We start from the raw sequence: 22,164 nt of genomic DNA on the forward strand, positions 1-22,164 counted from the left end.
GAACTGGAACCGAAGAACGAATCAGCGCATTCTTTTTTTATGTAATTGATCCTCACAACATCATTAGTTTTATTCAGTTGCAGAAAATGTACTGGCTTGAGATCGAGGTACATTAGAACCTAAGACAACTTTGCAACAGTGTTTTCAGATATTGTCTAATTGTGATCAAATTTGATCTAAAACTAGAAAAACTCAGAGATCTATCATCACAGAACTGACTAAATTGAAATATCATTCGATTTCCATAATAGTTTCCATACTTACCACTGCAACAATTCTTACTAACTCTGCTTTTTCTCACCCGACTCCACAGAAACGCCAAATCGCTAGACCCCACGAACGGGTACTGGGCCGAAGCACTGCCAGCAATGGAAACCCCGCTGTGTGCCGTTGTCGATCCGGCTCGAGATTTTCGTTGGCATGCTCTTCGCTGCGGTGGCCCCGAGACAGCTGCTTTTCTGTGTGAGCTTCCCGGTAAGATTCTTCCTGGCTATCGTTTTGTTCTTGCTAATTTACAATCGTTTCATTTCTAGTTCCGAATTGGGCTTCGGATTGCACCGTCACCTCGATGCCGTCATTAACCGTGCAGTACATGTCGGACAGCGGTGCTGTTCAGCTGTCCCGCGACTGTGGTGAGCAAGGAACCAGACACATGTCCTGCCAGGGTAAGCTCGACCGAGATTCGATAGCGCAACAGCTGCAGTGTGACGAACGAGAGGACAGTTTAGTCGCAGCAGCATCGGACATGATCCCGGCGGAAAACAATCAACTGGCTGCGGTGGTAGTTGATGTAGCTGCAGCCCAACCGATCGATGTAGTCTCCCGAAACAACCAACAACCGCCGGAGATTCTGGAGCATGATATATTAACGGTGGTTTCCAACAACGAGGAGGACAACAATATTGACGTTAACCCGAATCAGATCGAAGATACGGTGAAAAATGTGATCAATAAGTTTAATTTGGTGGATTTACAGCAGGACGAATCGTTGCACAGTAGTGAATTAGGAGAGCGGTTTGATGGTGATCCGGAAAAGGATGGTAAGAAAGTTGGAGGTAAAAAATACTCACCGTTGTTTGAGAAAAAGGGTAAATTCGGTAAGAAAGGCGATAAGAAGCAGGATGAAGAAGAAGAGGAAGAGGAAATGATGATGGGAGATCAACCGGATGAAACGGAGACGCAACCAATTGATATTGTGCAGCAAGCGGTAAAACCGACTGAAATTGACTCGGGTGAGGGTCCGATCGTGGGTTTGATTGGAAGCTCAACGGAAACCGTAGTAGCATCATCGTCTAGCGAGACTACACCGATCGAAAGTACTACAACGGATTCAAGACTACGAAGGGCGACCGATGGGGAAACCTATTCCGATAGCACTCTGACTTCGGTGGTCGAAGTAACGACAACGGAAGCCACAATTACAACCATGCAACCAACCACGAGTAGTACGACGGCAAACCACATTCTTCCAACAACTCCAAAGAGAGAACTGGCTGCCATCGGAGATCACTTTATCCCTCCGATGCTGATGGTCAAGGCTCACTTTTCTCCCACGAGAGCTCACGTAGATACGACAACCACTGAACTGGTGACGGAAACGACTTCGACAACGGAAATTATTCCGACAACGTCTCAAGCCACGGGGGATTTGGTGGCGACCACCGGTAGTCAACCGGAAATCTCCTCCACAGAGACATCACCCGTCAGCACGGAAGTTGACACTACAACCGGTCATCAGGTGGTTGAGATTACATTTGAAGACAAAGAACTAAATACAAAATTTGGCACACTGAGCATAACAACCCGCCCGGCCATCGTTGACGACACCAAATCTACGATGATCCCAAACTCAGAACCAACAACGGAAGCCAATATCAAACCAACCAACAACGAGACATCCACTACGGAAAATCATCTCTCTTCCAGTACAAAACAGTTCATCAGCTCAACTGTAGCTGTCAATCGACCAACGACAACAACCGAAACTTCCACAACTACGACATCCACGACTACCGAACTTCCCTTGACAACGCGATCAGCCTCCACAACCACCACTAAAGCCACCGACACCACCACCACCACTACCACTACAACTACAACCACTGCTGCTCCACAGCAGGTTCACATTCACGATGACGACCTGCATGACGATGATGCAGAGGAAAGTGAAGATCACGAATCGTTCGCGGAGGACAGAGAACAACAGCACGAGGAACTGCACAACAGCTTTTCCAACATTGAAAACTACCAACCATACAAACCGAACCGACGCCGGACTCTGACCAAACCCGAGGTGCATAACAATCATGGTAACTATATTAAAAAGATTCTCGGTTGAGAGCGGCGGCGGCGGTACGATTCGAAACCTTGTTCGACGCGCATCTTGCCACCAGTGTAGTAGCGAGCAGTTTGGTTCGAGTTTTGGCCGGTTTTTGTTGTCCCCTTAGCAAACAGCGGTCATTTTGTCTTCGAGCTTGAGAAGCTGCAACCGTACTAAATATTTTACAAATGGTAGCAATCTTGCCAATTCTCGATCCCCAACTCAATCCGCGAACAGTTGCACTTTTGATAGTAAAGCAGTTGGTAGCAGTTTTCAATACTCAGAAAATCAAAGCATGATGTTTCCTTCCTCTGCAAACTAGTACAGTTCAATCTATGATAAACTTTGGATCCGATCCGTTGTTCGGTCGTCGATACTTTCTTTCTTTTCATGTTCATATTAACATGTTAACGTTTTAGCGATAGACAACAAAAAAAAAGAAAAAGGACACGCATTTTCCAATCTTTTCCTCTGAACTAAAAACTATGTATTATTGTAGAGTAAAATCGTAGAACCACCCGGTAGGAATCCTTTTCCGCGTTGATTGGCTTGTGCAAAATGCTAACCCATTCGAACATAGAGAAACTGCATGTTCGATCTCTCCTCTCCCGGTCAGTTGAGTTCACTAGCTTTCCTGGTTCGAAGAACGAGTTCTGTTTCGCGAAGACGTTTAAATATCCCTGTGATCTTATTTGCCAAATTATCCATCGAGAGCACAAAAAATATCTAAGAGAAACAAGCTTTCCGTATGTATAGCTATAGAGTAGTTCCAAATAGTTCTGATTTATCTAAACTACATTTCACGGGAATAAATAGTTTTAACCAAACGCAGAGATGATACAGAATAGCTCTTCTCAAGCAAATTAATTGAATTAGCAACGCAACCGAGGGCAAGCAAATGACAGAAAAAAATATGACAATTTGACGGTGACGCAGCGTACAGCCCCGATCTCAGTAAGCGCTGAGAAGTAACAGCACAAGTTTTCGCAACGATTAGTTGAGCTGCTAACGCAGAAAGAAGAAAAAAAACAGCATAAATTGAAGAAAACCCAAACATAAAAATTAACTTTTCTCGCACACGCGCAACCCATTTGCGGCTAGATGATAAGAATTTACTGTTTTAAGAAGATGGTTTTAATACAAATAAGTGAATTATGCGCCGCGTGATGGGCGATAGAGTAAATGATCCGAACTTCCGAACCGTTGAATGAAAACATCACATCACCGTACTTCAGTTGCCACCGGGCGAATTTATTCTACAGTACCTTACTTTGTTTGGCCACAATTTCCTGGTAAAAGTCAAATATCTTCCCCACCGCAGCCGTACTCATCCGCAACGCCCGGTGGTACTGGTCCGACGTAAACTTCCCGTGGGTGTAAATCGACACCGTTTTTCGGCCAACACTCTCGAACACGAACGTAAATTTGGCCCGGGCATCTTTCGACTGCAGTTCATCCGGATCCAATGTGATTTTGTCGTTCTCCCCGAGCACACTGTGAACGGCCGCCACCAGATATTTCATCTCGAGTCCACTGTTCACCAGAGCCAAACAGACGGCATTGATGGCACAGGCCACCAGTCCGCCAAGATCCTGCATTTCCTGAATCTGTACGGAGATTGCCGTTCGCGGGTGAAGCGCCGTCAGAATGGTGGTTTCATATGTATTCCGAATAAGATTTTCCAACAGCCGATCGTTGACGCTGCCCAAGCCAGATCGGGTCCGGAAATGAATGTCCACGTGGGCCTTTTCCACGTTCATGTGTTGTAACTTCACTTCTATCGGACCGTGCACACTGGCAATGATGGCTGTTTCCCCTACGGATTGGTAGTTTAGAGAGTTAGCTCAGTAGAAACGGATTCTACGCCAGTCAAATACCTTGTGTTAACAGTGCAGATCCATCCGATCTTGTTAGGACGTTCAATTCGCAATACATCGGTCGCAACGAACTTTGTTCGTCCTCGGTAGCCATTTGGAGCTTTTTGCTGATAAATTTTCAAATTTAACTGCAATATAAATGTTGATTAACCGGCGACATGCACGAAAACAGCCACTAGCATGTTTTTGTATAAATTTGTTTTGTTTACAGACGTTAATTTTGACACAACGCAGATGACATGTCATTTCGTGCCACCTGTGCGTCAACTCAACTTGTCAAGCGTACAGCGTACTTTCTTGCTGCAATAGCGCTGTCCAAGCGGCAAACACTGTAAACTCTGTAACCGTGGCTTACACACTCGTTATATGTCACTCTAAAGTGAGTAAAATTTCACTCACTTTTGCAAAAAAGTTAAACTGCTATTGGCTTTTAAACGCAAATCTCGAAACAACTCAGCGCCTTCTATGGTTAAATTTATGAACCAAGACAACGATGATGTTATCAAATTATCACATAGAGCAATATAAGAATCGAGTGTCAATTGCGAAAATAGTGACAAACAATGCAAGATTTCCTTGAACAATTTTTCGGAATGGGTAAAACTTTCGCATTCGTAGAACTTTTGCGTAAAAAGTAAATCTTCCACTTTTTTTAGTACTGAACTATATTTATATATTGATGCAAAGCGAGGTTATGTAACCAATTTTCTTAATCGAAATTGAAGATTTAAACAACTACTGTGTGACATTAAACGACCAGACCTGGTATCCCAGTACAGAGTCAAAGTGAAAAATCAACAATACCAATCTGCAGGCCATTCCGAAAAATAAGCTTTATTCTGTCAATCAATTTGTTTAAATGCTTCGCTTGAGAATAAATCTTATTTTTTTCGAATTCGGGATGGCCTACAGATTGATAATGTTGACTTTTCTTGTTGTCTCTGTACTAAAATAATAGGTCTGATTGTTCGTTTCACACAGTAGTTGTTTAAATCTTCAATTTCGATTACGAGAATTGATTACATAACCTTACTTTACATCAATATCTAAATTTAATTTAGTATTAAAGAGGTTGAAGGTTGACTTTTCAGGCAAAAGTTTATCGAATGCGAGAATTTTGTCCACTCCGAAAGATTGTTTAACACTCCTGCAATCATGACTATTTTACTTATACGAACCACCGAGTCTCAAAAACAATCGGAACGGTATTTTCAAATGGCTGTATTTTCGTTAATATCTGGGTAACTTAGGTATCAACGGATTTTTTGAAAATTTTGATTAATGTAGACTAATATCATTAATTTTAAATCTTCACTCGCGACATTCTGAACTATTTAAAATTTGAAAAATCGTAGGTTATCGCGATAGATTTAATGTTTCTCAACAATGATTGCGGTACATAAGACTTGTTCCAGTACTTGCTTCGACATTTTCAGTTCTACAAAAAAAATCCATCCATTATTATTATTATTATTATTTGTCACATACCCAAACAGACCTTTTCCGTTCTCAATTAACTGAGTCGAATGATATATGACAACTTGCATCAAGAGACAAACCTATCAATAATATATCACAAGTATTATACACAATTCCTTTGTTTGAAAGAAATGCAAAATTTTCATTTTTCACAACTTAAGCTCAATAATTTCTAGTCTTATTCAATTCAAGGGGCAATTTACAATCTTAGGAAAACAGCTGTTGATGCAGAATACAACACGCTGTCGTTCATTCAATACATTTTTTTTAATTAACGAAAACATGAGATTCGAGTCCATTCGTTGGAACATGTTATGGAGATTGCGAAGAAATTGAATAAAATAGTTATTTGAAACGTACTCTAATTTTAGAGTGTACAACGTTGACAGTAGCGCCCCTAGTGATCAACATTAGAAATAATGTTACATCTATTGGACACCAGACAGCCGTACTCTTGCGAACTTTGATCTACTACGCGCCAGATGTCACGTTCGGCTTAAAACATTTTCCTGTTTGCCACCAGAGGAATCTGGTAATTATGTGCAGCTGTATCATCGGATAAAAGGTCGAAAGGTGGAGTGGCAATCGCTTAAAATCTACGCCAGATGGCTTTCTGTTCAACTGAGAAAGATTGCTTTACCTGCTGGTCAGTCTGCGCTCCTGTGATATAGTGTCTGATTTGAACCAAATTTTCTTTGGAAAACAAAAATAATTTCTAACCACATCCCGCTGCTAAAATCTGAACTCCTGTTATTTTTGTACACGTTGTCATTGTCGTCCATCAAAAATAGTATAGTGTAAAACTTTACTACTACCATGTCTGCACTCCTGCTATTCTCGAACCTTTTCGGTCTCTATCGGTTTGAAACCAAAATTATTCAAATCACTTCTACAAAAAAGCTGATCTCCTGTTATTTTCTGGTGGTTGTTGTGCTGTTTAAGTTTCAGAACGTTCAGGATTTATGGATTCGTCATCTGTGATTTCTCATTTATTACGGACCTCAGACGCCTGAACCACGTGCTAGGTTTTGGGTTCGTCATAGCGAACTGAGATGCACCTGGTACAAACCCTGATGCTGCTGCAAGGAAGAGAGCACAATTTTGCTACTGACAACAAGCATCGGCTATTCAAACGAACGGTCAGAAACGGTAATAACAAAATGGCGAGCGTAGTGAAAACCGGCAACGTGACATGTGTATTTATAATTTTTCCATCCGATCCGTCAGACATCAGGCCCCAGGGTTACCATATTCTCAGAAATTTTTGCAAAACTACAGATTTTTTAATCATTTCTACTACACAGATTCTGTGTTATGGACCACAGATTTTCTGATATTAAAAAAAATCATAGATTTTTATGATTATTTCGAATTACGAATTGTTTAGATATTTATTTCAATATTTCGATAATTTCAAGATTTTCACAGATTTTTATGTAGTTCAAGTATCCCAGATGGATGTGGATCTTGAAACACAGATTTTTATATGGCAAGTCTGCATCAGGCATGCATTCCTGTTCGTAGAGTCCGCAGACTAGAGTCGAAGAAAAGAATATTTAGACAAAAAAAATTGCACAATGTTTCTGGGTTTGTTCAAAACAGTAACAGGAGCGCAAGCATACACACCCCGATTCCGTATTTCGTTCGAATCGAATACGAAATTTTGCATTCTGTGTCTCGATCGAGTTTTTCCATACAAAAGCGTCACTCAATCGAATTACAGAATGCATATTTTTACGCTCGATCGAAGTACAGAACAGGTCGTTTTCAAAAATGATTTTCATTCGTTCCAAAAAAAAATGAAAATGGTTGACAGAGAGAACTACGCGAAAGCAGACCCTGTCAGCTTGGAGCGAAGTCAATCTTCAGTTCAACAACGCCATCGCACGGCATCACATTCAACATATCATGTCAATTGTATGGGTGCGCAACCCTGCTATTTTGGCGCGCACGAATTTAACATTTTTCTCCCATACTTCTATGCATAAGATTCGATGCGGGCTCGTCTGGGGGCGACATGCTCGCAAAAAAGGATGTTGCCAATGATTTGTTCGGGAAATGTAAGAGCTGGATATCTTGTTAATATGATGTCTTTGGCGAAAGGCTAATCGATCCAGAATAAAGTGGCTTTGAATTTTAGTTTTGGGTCTTTTTTCACGTGGGTTTGTTCTCGTTTAAACCTTTTTTTAATCGTAATGTGCAAATGAGCGATATTGATATCAACGATTATGAGCTGCGTTAGCTATCGCCATCTTGTTACAAATCAACTCATTTCTTGGTTAATTTTTCAAAAGGCCGTAAGAGCAGAGCCAGTTTCTCTATGTTTACTTTCACTTCTATTAAAAACCAAGCGGTTTCTTTGTATGAAATGATCCTCGAAACATTCGACTTTCAAGCAGAATTGTAAAATCCTAGAAAAACTTTATGATCTCGTCACAATAATCGAGAGAAGAAGTGAACAAAGAGAAACTGTCACTTGCTCATACGGCCAAATGAAAATTCAACTGAGATTTGTGACAATTTGGCAGTACACGCTTGTTTTATGTAACTCTAAAGTGAGTACAATGTCACTCACTAAAAGTGGAACTACTTTTCTGGCGAGCTTTCGAATTGTTTTCTTTTTCTGACGAGCCTCCGCGGTTTCAAGTTTTACGCATCATATCTAGCTTCATTTCGTTTGCCATCTTATTAAAAGTCGAACCATTTGTAACAATTTTACAGTACACGCTCGTTCTACGTTACTCTGAAGTGGGAAAGTCGCTAAAAGGGGATTATACCTAATACAAATAATAATACCCCTAGGTCCAATACAAACCTATTGCCAATGTTTGGTTCAACGCCTAGATCAATTTAGCCACCGGCCAGAATGTAATTCATAGATAAAGTTTCCTTGAATAGAGCTCCTGTGATATCGGTAAGAAGCTGTGGCAGCGAAAAGTATGTCGTTGGATCAATATTAGAAAAATATACATATTTTGTACAACGCAATAGTAAAATACTGAGCTTCGTTTTCTTCATGGACTTTGATTCCGATTTCAGTTTCTAGAAAAAAAAAACCGTATCAAAACTAGAACACAAATTTGAACCCCGACTACTTATTTCTCTTCAACACAAAATGATTAATTTAATACTTCCGTAATTAACACTAGTTTTGTTGTATAGCTTCAATTATTATCGGTTCATTACGTTGTCTTAGGCAAAGGCCGTTATTTATGTTTCCCTATAAGAAACAGTAACTATGGTGAACTTGTTCTTACCCTTCAGTGTTGCTAGTTTTATAGAAAATTCGTTAAAGTGCATTATCATTCTGACTAGAGTGCCTATAACCATAGTCACTCTAATTCTGAAAGTGTATCGCACGATGCAAAATGTGTCCTTGAAAATTTGTCGAAGCATTCCGTATTATAATTTGTATTTGATCATACTATACAGTGAGTAAAGCTAGATTTACTCACTTTCGAAAATCTGAGCAACATTTACTCAGTGCTAGAAAATGAAAAATTAGCTTAAATGATCAACGCATTCGCGTTCGGAAGTATCCGTTCATGGTTGATACGGACGTAAACAAGAATGAGTGTGAATTTTGAATATTGCTGAACATGACCCGTCATATTTACAATTTTCGTCGAACAACTTTTACCTTTGACGGAACAGAATCTGCCCTCACGCTGATTTTCATACGTTACGAGCGATTTAGAAAAGCGATGGGCCGTATTGGACCAGCAAGGCATATAGAGGCATACCACAAACGAATTTCCAGACATGACAGTCACGATCTTTTTTTGGCGCACATCTACGGTCCTCCGTGAAACTGGCACCAATGGTGATAAATTGGTTGCACTGCTGAGTTCCCATCATACATTCATAATGCAAATGTCAAACCGTGAGAACCCTTTCGATTCGGTAGCTCATTTGTATATATTGAGATTTTATGGCACACTTTGGTTGAAATGATAACAATGCAATTAATCTCGCGCTCCACCAAGTGGTGAGTGCGGTCATTTCAGAAGGTACCGGGAACGAACCACATTTTTTTAAAATATTTATAAGCACGTACGTGTCTTTATTATTTATCTTTGGGCATACGCTGATTCCGTACTGTCGGAATGAGCTCTGTCATGCTCTGTAATAAACATTTGCAAACGCATATACTTATATTTATGTGACTTCATCTCAATCATCTACTGCAAAATGATGTGTTCCAGGAGATCTACTGTACGGAATATTTTCCTATCGTAATATTCTCTTGAGATTGAATACAATCCCCCCTTTTTGGCCGTGACAGTTCCACCAGGACTGAAAACAAACGCTCTTGGATTAGTTTTTTTTTTTCAATTAATTTCATTTTATTTTGTCTTCAGTAAAATTACATGTGTTTAACGTACGTACAGTATTACATATACAAAAGAAGGGGGATCGAGATGTGTTTGCTTAATGTCTTCTCTGCTGTTGTGTGTATGTGTGTAGGTAGTTTGTTCTGTTCCGCAGTCGAATGTATTGTGTTCGAATAACTTCTGCCTGGTTTGTTTGTTTATACTTCTGTTGTCGATTTTCCTCTTTCGATTGTATTGTTTTTTTTTCTTCAAAGTTTTGTGTATTCTTTTAACGTTAATTTGCTTCAGTTCTCTACCGATCACTAAATATTTGTTTACTTATTACTGGATTTCCACCTTGTTTTCGGGTTCGACCCTCCTCGCAGCACGAGGAACGTCGTAACCGACTCGTCTTTTTTTTCCTGGACCGGTATTTTCCGTTCGCCGGTTTGTCGGTTGCATGCAAGTGTTCAGTGTTTTCATCTGTTTTTGTGTATTATGTTGTGTGTGTGTGTGTTTGTGGTTCTCTGCTTTTTCAAATACTTGTTTCGTATGAAGGTGAATTCGTGTTTTGTTTGTTGTTTGTTGCTGGTTCCGTCTAGAGTGCAAGAGTTCAAGAGTTTTCACTATTTTTATCCTTCATCTCTCGCCGTCGCCTTTTTACTTTTGTTTCAATTTTTATCTGGCTGTTTATTTTCACTAAAACTTACTTGTTAATTATTTACCTTTTTACTTGCATTTTTTTTTTTGTTTGTTTGTAATAATTTGTTTATAATGCATGTTTTTCCTTTATTTATAGGTATATTTTTGTTCACTTTTTTTCTTTTTTCATTTTCGATCAAACTCTGATTTCTATATCCAAATAAGATGATCCTCCTGCGCACTCCGCATCTAATCGAAGTGGATTGGAGAGCGGTTTCTATATGTAAGGTTTTTTTGTCTAGATTTTTCCTTATGATTTTCTTGTTCACTGTTTTTTTTTTCTTTTAATATTTACATTGAGAGATAAGTGTGTCCGTGTTAGCTAACTTACGATCAAACTTGTATCTTATTCAATGCTTTTTTCTCCTGTCTCTTTACTCCCACAATTCTTGTCCTTCATGTTCCATGTTTTTTTTCTAATCCATCGCTGTTTGTCTCTTTCATATTATTTCAACCGAATTGTTTCTCACTTGCATTCTTACTGCTAAATAATTTCTTATTTTTTGTAGGTAATTCATTTCTCACGCACACATCACACACTTCCAGGACGCAAAAATCTTCATTCGTCCGCTGCCTGATTCTTACTCGAATCTAACACTTGTTTAGCATGCATTCTTCTACATCAAACTTAAATGTACTTTAATCATTAATCGTTAATAAAAAAAAATAAAGGAATTTCTATGAGTGAGAAAAAAATAAATCGTCAGAAAATATATTTTAAGAGATTTCTCGTCTCAGGAAACTAGTAATTAAATCTTGATCTTTTTTTTTCTTGGAAAAAAACCACCTCAACTGAGATATTTTTCCGTGCTTTCTTGTAATGAATGATCTTGTTAAAACAATCGAACGCTTTTCCTCAGTTTTGCCAACTACTGAACTAATCTCTGGGCGCTAATCTAGTACATTACTTTTTGTTTTCTGTTCAACCGGTTCTCTAAACGGTGCTCAGTTGCGATCCACATTCGCACACACACAATCAATTCATTTTCTCATTTTCCACCAAAGATAGGTTATGAATGGAACAGAACATGAAAACGCAGATCGTCTATCGGAGAGGATAGACGACGCAACTGTAGAAACACGTTTTCGTTAGCAAAAAAATGCCTAGTTTCGCTGCAATCTTTCGAATTTATCAACTGAAGGTGTGCGGAGATTAAACTAGTACTCGAAATTGTCCGTTGACTTGGTACACAACTGACGTTTTGAATTTGACATAACATGAAATGAAATTTGGGCCAGTTTCGAACCTTTCTTATATTGGATTCGTTCAAACCACCGCTGTTTGGGGCAAACCCAACCCCGGTTTGGGAGGGTTGTTTGTTTGAAGACACCATTCTGGGTCAGTTCCAGGATTGTCACGCGAAAACGACATGAGTACCTAAATTCACGAATATCGGTAGCAGAAGTACGAAAAAAATTGACAGATACCCGAATCTTGTTGTTGCGGTGCATAGCCAGCCTACTGCGATCGAATTGAAATAAAATGGCTTCTATCCAAATGACGATGCACGGGAAGAAATAAAAGAGACGGAAAATTATTTTTGTTTTTGTTTTTCTCACATTGCACCCATTGCTAGATGATATAAACAGAAATTATCGAATGAAAAATTAATAGTAATTCTCAGCGCATTCAAAAGTTTATGGTTCCTTCCTTCCTAAAATAAGCAACAAATAGTATGTGGATTTGTGGGAGGTTGTATGTGTGTGTGTGTTAGTGTGTGGAACGACGGGGGATGACATTGTATAGAATTCATGAAAATAATAATAAGCTTAGTTTGTTCTCTTCGCTTAATATAAAACAAATAAGCCCACACACGTGCGCTCGCGTCATCTCCGGTCCTACTAACTGCTCTCTTTCTCTCTCTCTCTGAATCGCTTGTACTCCCTTCGACGCAGTAAATGGACGATCAGATTTCGTCCTTCAACTGTCGTGTGTGTGTTTTGTAGTAATTGTTGTAGATTTACTTAACTCTCTTTCTCTCTTTTTCTTCCTTCTATCCTCTAGCTTACATTATCAACCTTTCCCATTTTGTATTGAGAAATATTTCCTTAACTTTTCTGTCGGTGTGTGCTTGTTTGTTTGTGTATGTTTTTTATGTGAACTAGTGACTCACTTGAATTCTGATTCTGTTTTTGTATAATTCGAACGCTTGCTGGCAAGTCATTCCAATTCATATAAATTACTCGATTGGAGAGTACGTGTGTGTGTGTATTGATGGTTGAATTTTTCGTTTGAAAATGTTTTTATAGCTTTTTCTTTAAGACAAAAACAAGAGCGTATAATTTGGTAACGGCAGAAACGAAGCAAATTGTTCGTCCCCAAATATACCAAACCTAACTTGCCCTACTACTATTCCGGAATTCAACCTGTTCAGACCACAATTCAAAGGGGTTCTGTCTGTTTAATGGAAGGATTATTGCTCTAGGAAAAACAGCACCCGGGAATCCTCGAACTGTGGGGTGATGTGTGAAGCACCCGACGTACGGCGAATGACCGGACGAGAGTTGATCCAATCATTTACCGGAGACTTCCAGGATTGTCCGTTAGTCCATATGTGTGTGTTTTAACGTGTATTAGTTACTGTGCAGCAGCCGAAGGCGGATCGGACATGTCCTGCTCAACTTCGCCATCGTCCGTATTCTGTGGCTTCTTTTTCTGTTGCTGTCGATGGTTGATCAAACTGGCTAGTAAAGCTGACTGCCCACCTCCTCCTTCAGATTGCTGTTGTTGTTGTTGTTGTAGCAGCTGCTGATGCTGCTGTTGCTGTTGTTGTTGCTGTTGCTGCTGCTGCTGCTGTTGTTGTTGCCGGTTGCTTAATATCATCGTAAGAAAATATTTATAATACAAATCGAAAGCTTGATTTTACTCGTCATCATCTTCGTCCCCATCGACATCGTCATCGTCGTCGTTGGCGTGGTGGGCAGCAGCGGCTGCGGCTGCCGCCTGCGCTGCCAACTGCTGCTGCACCTGAGCCTGCAGTTGAGCGGCGGCTGCCTGCTGCACGTGCTGGGGCAGATTCTGGAGACCGGCCTGCTGCAGCCCACCGAGGTTAAGCGCTGTTCCGCCACCCTGCTGTTCGTTTTTGCACTTCAGCTTGTACTCGGTCATTTCCTGTTTTGTTTTAGGATAAAGAAAAGAAACAGTGATTAGCATTTTGTTTTTTATTTGGCCACTACGATGAGAGCGAGGATCGATGACTATCAGTATCCGATCATGATCGTGACATCGAGACTGGAATTCTCATGAGATAACACTCTACAGGCGTTTTTTTTTCATTCTAAACTATTAAAACCAGAGAACAGACATCCCAGTAAAGATTTCAATGCGTTTAACCAGAGATGCAAGGTAAAAATTTCAAATATCTTCAGACAGCGTTGCAAAAGTCTGTATATTCGAAAACAAATCTGCAGTTAGTAAGTATGTCTTACTGGCAGCAATTTCTCTATAAAGTATGATACGCTAAACTGACTTGGCGAGCAAAAAAAAAAGGTCGTGAAAATTTGAAAAGTCTGTAAATTTTAACGAAAGTCTCGAAAAACTCGATTTTCAAAAGTCTAAACAACAAAAAAAAGTCTGCAGCACTATGTTCGAAATTTGCAGATTTACAGACAAATCTGTAGATCTGGCATCTCTGCGTTTAACAAACAAATTGACGGTCGTCTTACACTGAGGAAAAAAACATTTAAGTATTTCATAATCATACACTGCGGAAAAAGCACTTAGTTTCGAAACCTACACTGCTAAAAATTGACACTTTTTACAAAGTGTTTTCCCAAATAAATTTCAAGTTTCTAGACACACTAAAATACCAAGTTCGCTTCACTTGTGCTTCAAAAATTTTACGTAAAGATGTTGGTATTACATTCCTGTAGTGGAATTTGACTTTCTGTTTCAACAGACTTCGCAGCCGATTCAGAGTGTACAGAACCATTGCATGGCTGGTGTAACGATCCTACTGACTGATCTGATCATTTATTAAACTTCAAAGGAAAGAAAGAAAACAAAAGAAAACTGAAAATTGTCAACTGCCCAATACTTTTCAAATGGGGGAAGTTGAGAAAAATTGGATGGATTGATGTTCTTTTCGAAAAAATCCAAATGGAATTTGAAGATTTTGGAGGATTCCTGGAGATATAACATGTTTAAATAACCAAATAAGATTTCATTTCTTTGAAAAACTGGTGATCATATTTTCAACGGAAAAATTCGAGAAATTTTAGAACATTCAATATTCATTCTATCATGGTCCAGAACATTTCGAGTGTTTCTAATGACGTTCAGATTGTTGGCAGTTTACAGGAAAGTTTCCTTTACGAACCGATCTTCGAACATGTTGGGTGTTTTTTTTTCACATTACTCTTTTGAAAAAAAATCTGATCCAGAATTCGACAAATGGAATTCTCGAAACGTCTCAAACGGAATCGGGCCATCATCAACTGCTATAGTTTGTATCAGAGCTAGAAAAAGTCATTTTTATCGACACAAAATAGACGAAAATGACGAGAAAGAAATGTCATTCTGAGCTCCAATTACGAATTATGAGAACAAGATGCGTAACCAGCCAACAACATGAGCTAATTTTTGAGATTGTCTTCTTTGTTTCATTTAACCTTTCAGTCATTTTTGGTTTTCAGTGAAAATCGTATACTGTGCAGTATCGATATTCAACCGAAGCTTCGGGAATCGATAAAGACAAAAAATGATTCACAATGATTTTTTTTCTTATTTTCGTTTCGTCTTGTAGAACAAGTTACGTTAGCATTAATACTCTCTTTTGTTGCAGTGTGAAAGACGAAAACGGTTCGTTTTTTTTATTGCGATCATTTACGAATGAGACAGTAAAAAAAAACAAATATGAGGCTGTTTGATTGAATGCGTGACAATTTGAAGCTCTGGTCCGTATCATAAGCTGCATCTCGTGGAGAGATTGAGCCGTGCTTTTGTTTAGCAGTTTATGCTGAATTGCTAAGCAGCACAGCAGTTCAAAATAAAATGCTATGTGCTGAAAAGCCGAAGACGAAACTTGAAATGATACTTTATTTTCACCCAGGAATCTCGGACAGAAATAAGAAAAATTGGTAACATCTCAAAAAAAAATTCTTGCAGAATGTATTATCTATCAAAAGTGCGCAAACTAGGGCAAAAGCTCCAGTAGTCGTCTCATATATGAAAACCATCAGTTAGAGTGAAATCTACTTTTCTATGGTATTTTCTGTGCGATAGATTCTGTTCGATTTCTAGTTCTGTAAACTGAAACTAGTGCAGAATTTTTAAATGTTTTACGAGAATTTAACAAAAACTTCTCGAAGACTTTTATAATAAAGGTTGTTCACATGCATTTTTCAACTATAAGTACTTGGAATTTTAGAATTCTCTCTAACGTTTTCACTATTTATTTACTTTAGAACCAAAACTCCTAACACTTTCAACAGCCGCGCAGTATACGGTGTCCTCATACGAAAAAGTTTGTGAAGCGTTCCGTTGTTTCGATATCACTGAAGCACTTCTCCAGTGAAGTCGCAGCTAGCCAAATCAGGTCATCAGACTTTACAGGTCTATGGTGAGTTTTATTAAAAATAAGAATACGCTTCTACAAGCGCGCCAGCTTGTACATTGGGGCAACCACAGTCTTGTTTGGAAGAAAATCCTGTGATATTTTTTTTGCCGTAGTAGCAAATTCCCTGCCAGATCAAAAGTATTGTTGTGAATTTATCGACAAAAACAAATTTGACCACGTCCACGGATATCGTCTCGATCAAAGGCTTTATAATACTTTTGTTCGGGGAGCAGCTAATCGTCAATTTTCATGAACGTTTCATCGGCCATCATGATGTTTGTTTCATGTTTAACGTCTTCTGGTCACTAGATTCGGTATCAGTAATCTGTTGGGTTGCTTACCGGCTCGAAAAGATTCTCGAAGACGAATCCTTTTGATTGTGCTATGGCTGTCGGGACTGAATTGCTTGATTCGCAATATAGTCTTGTTAAAACCAAAAACTATGAAGACCTTTTAATGCATTTGTAGGCAGACATAACGAGCCAAAACCCACCAATATCGACCGTTTCGAAAAGTGATTCTACGGACAGAACCAGATTAGAGGTCGTGTGGAATTCGGTGGAAAAATAGCCAAGAATAGATTCACTGGGTATTTGTTTCCATGTCGTAAAAGACGACAATTGCAGGAGTTTTGCTTCTCATACTTTCGATTATCAGATTTCTTCAATGTTCAAAGCTGGAGACTTTTCTACTAAACTATCACTTCGTTCAATCTCGCAAAATTCTGTTTCTCGTTTTATTTTATTTCTCGTCTTTCAAGACTCTAATTTGCTTAAATCATATTGACTCGTCTTAGACCCGTCAGTGCAAAGCAGTTCAAATTGAATTGCTTAGTGCAAACTTATGTCGTTTTCGCTTGATATCAAACCTAGCCCAGTTTCCACCCTAACTGCTGTCAAACCGTTTGTTTGAAGCTAGTTAGTTTCGAACGTCGTTTCAACGTTGTTTTAGCTTGCACTAAGCAGATGAATTTGAACTGCTCTGCACTAACGAGCTGAAGACGAAACGTAAAGAAAAGTAGAAACGGTTATGTGCCCTAAGCACAAACATATGATAACCCATATTCACTCCGTTCTTCTGTAGAAGCCGTTTTGAATTAGAAAAGTTTTCTGTAGTCTTTGTTCCGTTCTGCGATGGCTTTTCGCCTACGTTTTAGTACCTGTGAATTCAGTTTTAATACACAGAAGTGCGGAACGAACTACAGCTACTGAAATATAACAAATATCCCGTATATACGGCCTCTCCTACCCGTTCTACATTCGGACCTGACTGGAACCGGTACTGATCATTCAATTTTAGGGTTACCAGAAGATGTACAATGAAGGGCGATTTGCCAATACCAGAACTGATCATCTAGAAATTCCCTGGATAATTTCAGCTGATCCCGATCAGTAACGGAGTAGCAACCAGGAATGGTCGGTCGAGCTTAAGAGTTTATGCTCAGCTAGTGGAGTTCAAGTTGAACTGCAACGCTGTCGTAAATCGAACTGGAAGGGTTGGCGGTTCAAAAACAAATTCATTACAAAGGCTTGATATTCAGCAGCTGAGTATCTAGTAATAAATTATTGGAAGAATCAGATTCGAGACTCTCATGGATGTCGTTTGAAATTGGTTAGAACAAGCTTAGTTGAACATACAAAAAACCCAAACCAAATTATTTGAGTGTCACAACTCACGATCGTTTCTCAAGCGTGTGCGTTTTGCCAATGTCAATGGATTTCTCTAAATAGTTCATCTTGTAGACGTCCGGGCCCATCACAGAGCGTGACGATGGCACACAAGAAAAATAATGAAGCACCACTTACCGCCTCGTACCGCTGCTTGTCCTTCTCTGCCATCTGTTCATACTTGGACTTAACTTCGGCGTCCATGTCGGACCACTTTCGGCCGAGTTCCTTGGCAATATCACCGACACCGTATTCGGGGTTCAGTGCCTTCACCTTGTTCCGTTCGTCGTGGCAGAACCAGAAGAACGCCGATCTAAAATTGTACCGCAACAAAAAAAAACAAACAAAAACAATTTAAAAAAAGTGGTAAATTAGATTAGCGAATCTTACTGCCGAATAATTCTACTTACAGTGACCGCTTCGGTGCGTTCGGGTCCTTGAAGGCCTTTCGCTTCTTGCCGCGACCGACTACTGTGCCCTTCGGTGGAACGTAACTTTGCATCTCCAGCTCGTACCGCGCCTTGTCCTTCTCGGCCATCTCGTGGAAGCGCTGTTTCTCCTTATCCAGCATCGTCTGGTTGCAATGAAAAAATAGTGGCATTAACATTCTAACGTGACGGGGTTTCCGGACTCGATGGAGTCGTGCAGCGACGAAGAAGAAAAAGAAGAAGAAGGATGATTCTAATCTCGAGAATGATTGTTCGGTAAAGTCTCTGGACTAGTTGTTAGCGGGTTGGTGTGATATTCATTTGACTGACGACTATTGACCTTTCGGAAATATGGGAGGAGGATGACATTTAGGGACGACAACTCCGAAGTACTACTGTAGGGGAGGGGGAGGGGAAGAGAAACAACACACAATTGGACCGTGATTTAGTCGGAAATAACATCATGACCGTTTTAGATTATCCGTTGGAGCTTTAGAATTGCGTTCGGCCTGCATATTGGCACCGAGGAAGATGGCTTTATAGTACAACAATGTGACTTTAATATCAATCGTTTGTCGCACCAACCATGTGTCTCTCTGGTCCTTCCAGCAGGATCAACCAGGGTGGGAATAAGTTTTGGGGGCAAGTGGTAAAACACTATCAGCATTGGCAGCAGCAGCGACCAAAGCAAAACGACGTCGTCGACGACGACGACGACGATATTCTGTGTGCACAGCGCCACACAAGTATATAATATAAATTTTGTGCCCGCTCCAACCCAACCCACCCCAATCCAACGAATTCCGTTTTCCTCAGTTAGAGGACCGGTATTTCCCATCCACACCCAGCAGCGCCGCAACACCGAAGCAGCGCTCTTCCATTTCCTTTTTCGGAAAAATCAATGAAAGCAGCAATGGCGCGCTGGGGCTCTCTGGGCTGATTCGCGGACTGAGCCACGCTGCGCTGGTGTTCAACATTCAGAGGATGAAACTTGCTAGCATGGAAAAACAGAACGATGACGACCTTTCGAGGGACTACGGCGAGGAGGAGGAGGAAGAGGAGAAGGAGGTTTACCGCGTGTGCACGTGAGGAAGTGTGGCACGGAGCAAGGAGGCAATCATGGAAAAATGGAACGTGCTAGCTAGCAGTGCGGCACCAGGATAATACCATGCTGAAGCTCACTGGGCAAGCGAAGTGTGGAAAAACGGGAGGGCCGTCGTCGTCGTCGTCGGGTGGGGTTAGATTTTGTATGTATTTATATATAGACATAGAACTGAGGAGGGTGCCTTCCACTTCCTGGGTCGGCAGGAGCCTTGGCTGGTGGGATGAGTAATAGGATCGATGTGGGAAAAGCGTGTATGTTCAGGCCCCGGTGCTATGTACAATAGCAAAAACGGGCTCTTCTCTCTAGCAGCAGCAGCAGCAGCAGCTCAGTTGTACAAACATAACTATACTATATTTTCTAGATTCATATAACACCGTACCGAAGCAGCAGCACCCAGCAGGGAGATGACGACGTCAGAGGCGACGGACGACGACGATGACGACGATGGGGGCAACCAAGATTGGTTCTTGGTTCTGCCTAACGCTACTCCGACCGGGCTGATCTGCAGGCTGACTTTAAATTGGAATATTATTCCGCTACAAGGTGCAAGAGTGACTTCAGGAACTTTTCGGTAGTTTTTTTTTGGCAGAATCTCGGTAAAGCGGGAGGTCAGTAAACCTCTCGGTGGACCACAAGCTCGATGATACTGGGCTTGTTTTTTTTTTCTACTTGGCACCAAGGCACATCGGATGGTAGGTATTTAATTCACTCACTTAAACGGGCCTTTTTTCCAGAGGGAAAATCAGATGGAAGAAATTCGTCATTCTGAAATATTTAAGACCTGCCAATATTCATGAAGCCAAATACAATGTTAACTCGAATAATACTACGACTCAAAACAGTATTTTTATTTGTACCAAAATACTTGAAAAAAGCACTTTAATTTACACCAAAACTGGTTCCTTTTTTCTGGTTAACCGATGTTTGAATAGAATCTTTCACTGAACTAGAAAAACTTTGACAGCTTTAGATGTGATATTGGAGTCGTCATCACATATACAAGCCTACTGTGTTCGAAACTAGCCATCAGCTGTATGACATTGCACTGCAGCGACGCTTTGCAATGTAGCCATTCATTTGAAAAAAAAATCAATTTTCATTCTAGGGTTTGCAGTCTTGCTTCCCTTGAACAAACGAAATTGGATGAAATCTAGTCCCCACTGTGACGATGTGAAGCGAACATTTTTCCGACCCACACGCTTATTGAGCGTAACAAAAAACTCAGAATAAGTGCATGTAGTCCAAATTACATTTAAATACATAAAATTCCCAATTTGAAAAAAGATTTCTAACAGGAAGAGAATAAAAGCGATTCGATTCACTCCTGTTTTCACGCATTTGGTTTGAGTAAATTTTCAAATACGAAAACGCAAAACTTCTCACAGAATGCACACACATTTGGCTATTCGGAGGCATAGCAATTGAAACATTAGCTAAAGTCGCAAAAAAAAAAACAAACATAACAGAATCGCGTAAAACTATTCACCATTTTATTTCATTTTTTAATATTTGTAATCTTCATATTTTGAAACGCCTGAATGTATGCTGTAAAAATCTCCATCGTAGCAGAAACACGCCTGAAGTTATACCCATCAATGTAAAGTGCGTTACACTTAAACGCTAGCGAAACTTGTTCAAATGGTTCATGATCCAAAAACCTTTAATCATGGTGTATTATCATAACATGAAAATTCACTGTTTTTTTTTCAAATCATAACTCATTTCGTTAATTTTTAGAATTGAAAGTTCTCACAAATTCCTATCTCATGTCTCCCCGTGTGGTCTGTGATGACATTTGGTCAATCGAACGACCGTCAATTGGATATTTTCCCATCAAGTAGAAACATGTGGGTCAAACGAAGCATTTCAGTGTTCGGAACATGGATTTTCTTCAGGAACCCTAGCAGCACCAGTTATACATGTTTGCTTCCGTCATACCACCTGATCTAGTTTCCATTGAATCGAAACATGTTTCAATCTGCGTTAGTAGCAAAATGAGAGGATGTAAGTTGGTTTGTATAAAATAACTCATTTGAAATGCGAAAATAATTAAAAATCATGAAAACAGGTAATGTGTTTCCGTTTGATGTGGGTTTTCTTATTAGATGCACATGAATTGAGCGTCACTATTCACGCAAATTTTCGTGGAAGAACATTTAATATTGTGTCTAATATTCAATTATATGAAATTCATTGAAATAAAAAAAATGAATTCTGATCGCGACCACCGCGACTTGAACTGAGAATCATTCGATCGCAAAGTACGTATGTTATTCGACTGATCCACAAAAACACACATCTGCCTGACTGCTAAAAGGGCATTAAAATTCATATAGTCGCACCTGCATGGCAGAGTGCAAGTTAATCTAACATTAAGTCATTACAAATGAAATTTTCGGTCATTTGACAAATTCGGTCTTTATGAATTACATCGTATGAAGGATTAAGTCACCTGTAAAATTCAATTTTATTTTTCGTGTGTAGCTTTCATTTATGCAGACTTTTTGCCAACTTGTTTTCACAAAAACGATCTTTAACATCTGTAAAATTACTCGTTCATTAGCATTGTTCGTCTCATCCTTGAATAATACGACGTATTCGTCTACTGAACGAGAGAGTAATTGTTTGGGTATAAATAATATTTTTATTTTTATTGGAGTTTTATGTAGGATCGTCTAAATACTTATATCGCTGGAAATACTTCACCAAAGCGTG

At 39.8% G+C, this 22,164-nt stretch overlaps 3 protein-coding genes across 9 annotated transcripts in view; 1 reads left to right on the forward strand and 2 right to left on the reverse strand.

Annotated features, from left to right (window-relative positions):
* LOC131426567 (papilin) overlaps positions 1-3,487 on the forward strand; it is a 219,877-nt gene extending 216,390 nt beyond the window's left edge. Inside the window, exons 4-5 of the mRNA XM_058589412.1 lie at positions 314-474; positions 534-3,487. Of these exons, the coding sequence (XP_058445395.1) occupies positions 314-474; positions 534-2,338 (1,966 nt within the window). The 3' untranslated portion in view covers positions 2,339-3,487. The remainder of the gene's footprint in view (positions 1-313; positions 475-533) is intronic.
* A 72-nt stretch (positions 3,488-3,559) lies between these two features.
* LOC131426569 (exosome complex component RRP46) lies at positions 3,560-4,401 on the reverse strand. Its single transcript, XM_058589414.1, has 2 exons — positions 4,198-4,401; positions 3,560-4,136 (listed from the first exon to the last, which is right to left on the reverse strand). Exons 1-2 carry the CDS (start codon positions 4,289-4,291, stop codon positions 3,577-3,579), a joined length of 654 nt encoding a protein of 217 aa, XP_058445397.1. The 5' UTR covers positions 4,292-4,401; the 3' UTR covers positions 3,560-3,576.
* Positions 4,402-9,997: 5,596 nt separating this feature from the next.
* Positions 9,998-22,164, reverse strand: part of LOC131426570 (high mobility group protein DSP1) — a 65,412-nt gene continuing 53,245 nt past the window's right edge. For 6 of the 7 annotated variants that reach the window (XM_058589421.1, XM_058589415.1, XM_058589416.1 and 3 more), the window contains exons 4-6: positions 18,327-18,490; positions 18,055-18,229; positions 9,998-13,803 (exon numbers count right to left, since the gene is read on the reverse strand). In XM_058589421.1, coding sequence (XP_058445404.1) covers positions 13,555-13,803; positions 18,055-18,229; positions 18,327-18,490 — 588 coding nt within the window. In that variant the 3' untranslated portion in view covers positions 9,998-13,554. The remainder of the gene's footprint in view (positions 13,804-18,054; positions 18,230-18,326; positions 18,491-22,164) is intronic. The other variant, XM_058589420.1, reaches the window with a different exon arrangement.

This window comes from Malaya genurostris, chromosome 1, assembly GCF_030247185.1.
Source record: "Malaya genurostris strain Urasoe2022 chromosome 1, Malgen_1.1, whole genome shotgun sequence".
Classification (NCBI taxonomy): domain Eukaryota; kingdom Metazoa; phylum Arthropoda; class Insecta; order Diptera; family Culicidae; genus Malaya; species Malaya genurostris.

Coding starts and splice junctions, on each gene's coding strand:
- LOC131426569 (XM_058589414.1), bottom strand. CDS start 4,291: ATGGCTACCGAGGACGAACAAAGTTCGTTGCGACCGATGTATTGCGAA. Junction 4,137..4,197: donor ATCTGCACTGTTAACACAAG/GTATTTGACTGG, acceptor ACCAATCCGTAG/GGGAAACAGCCATCATTGCC.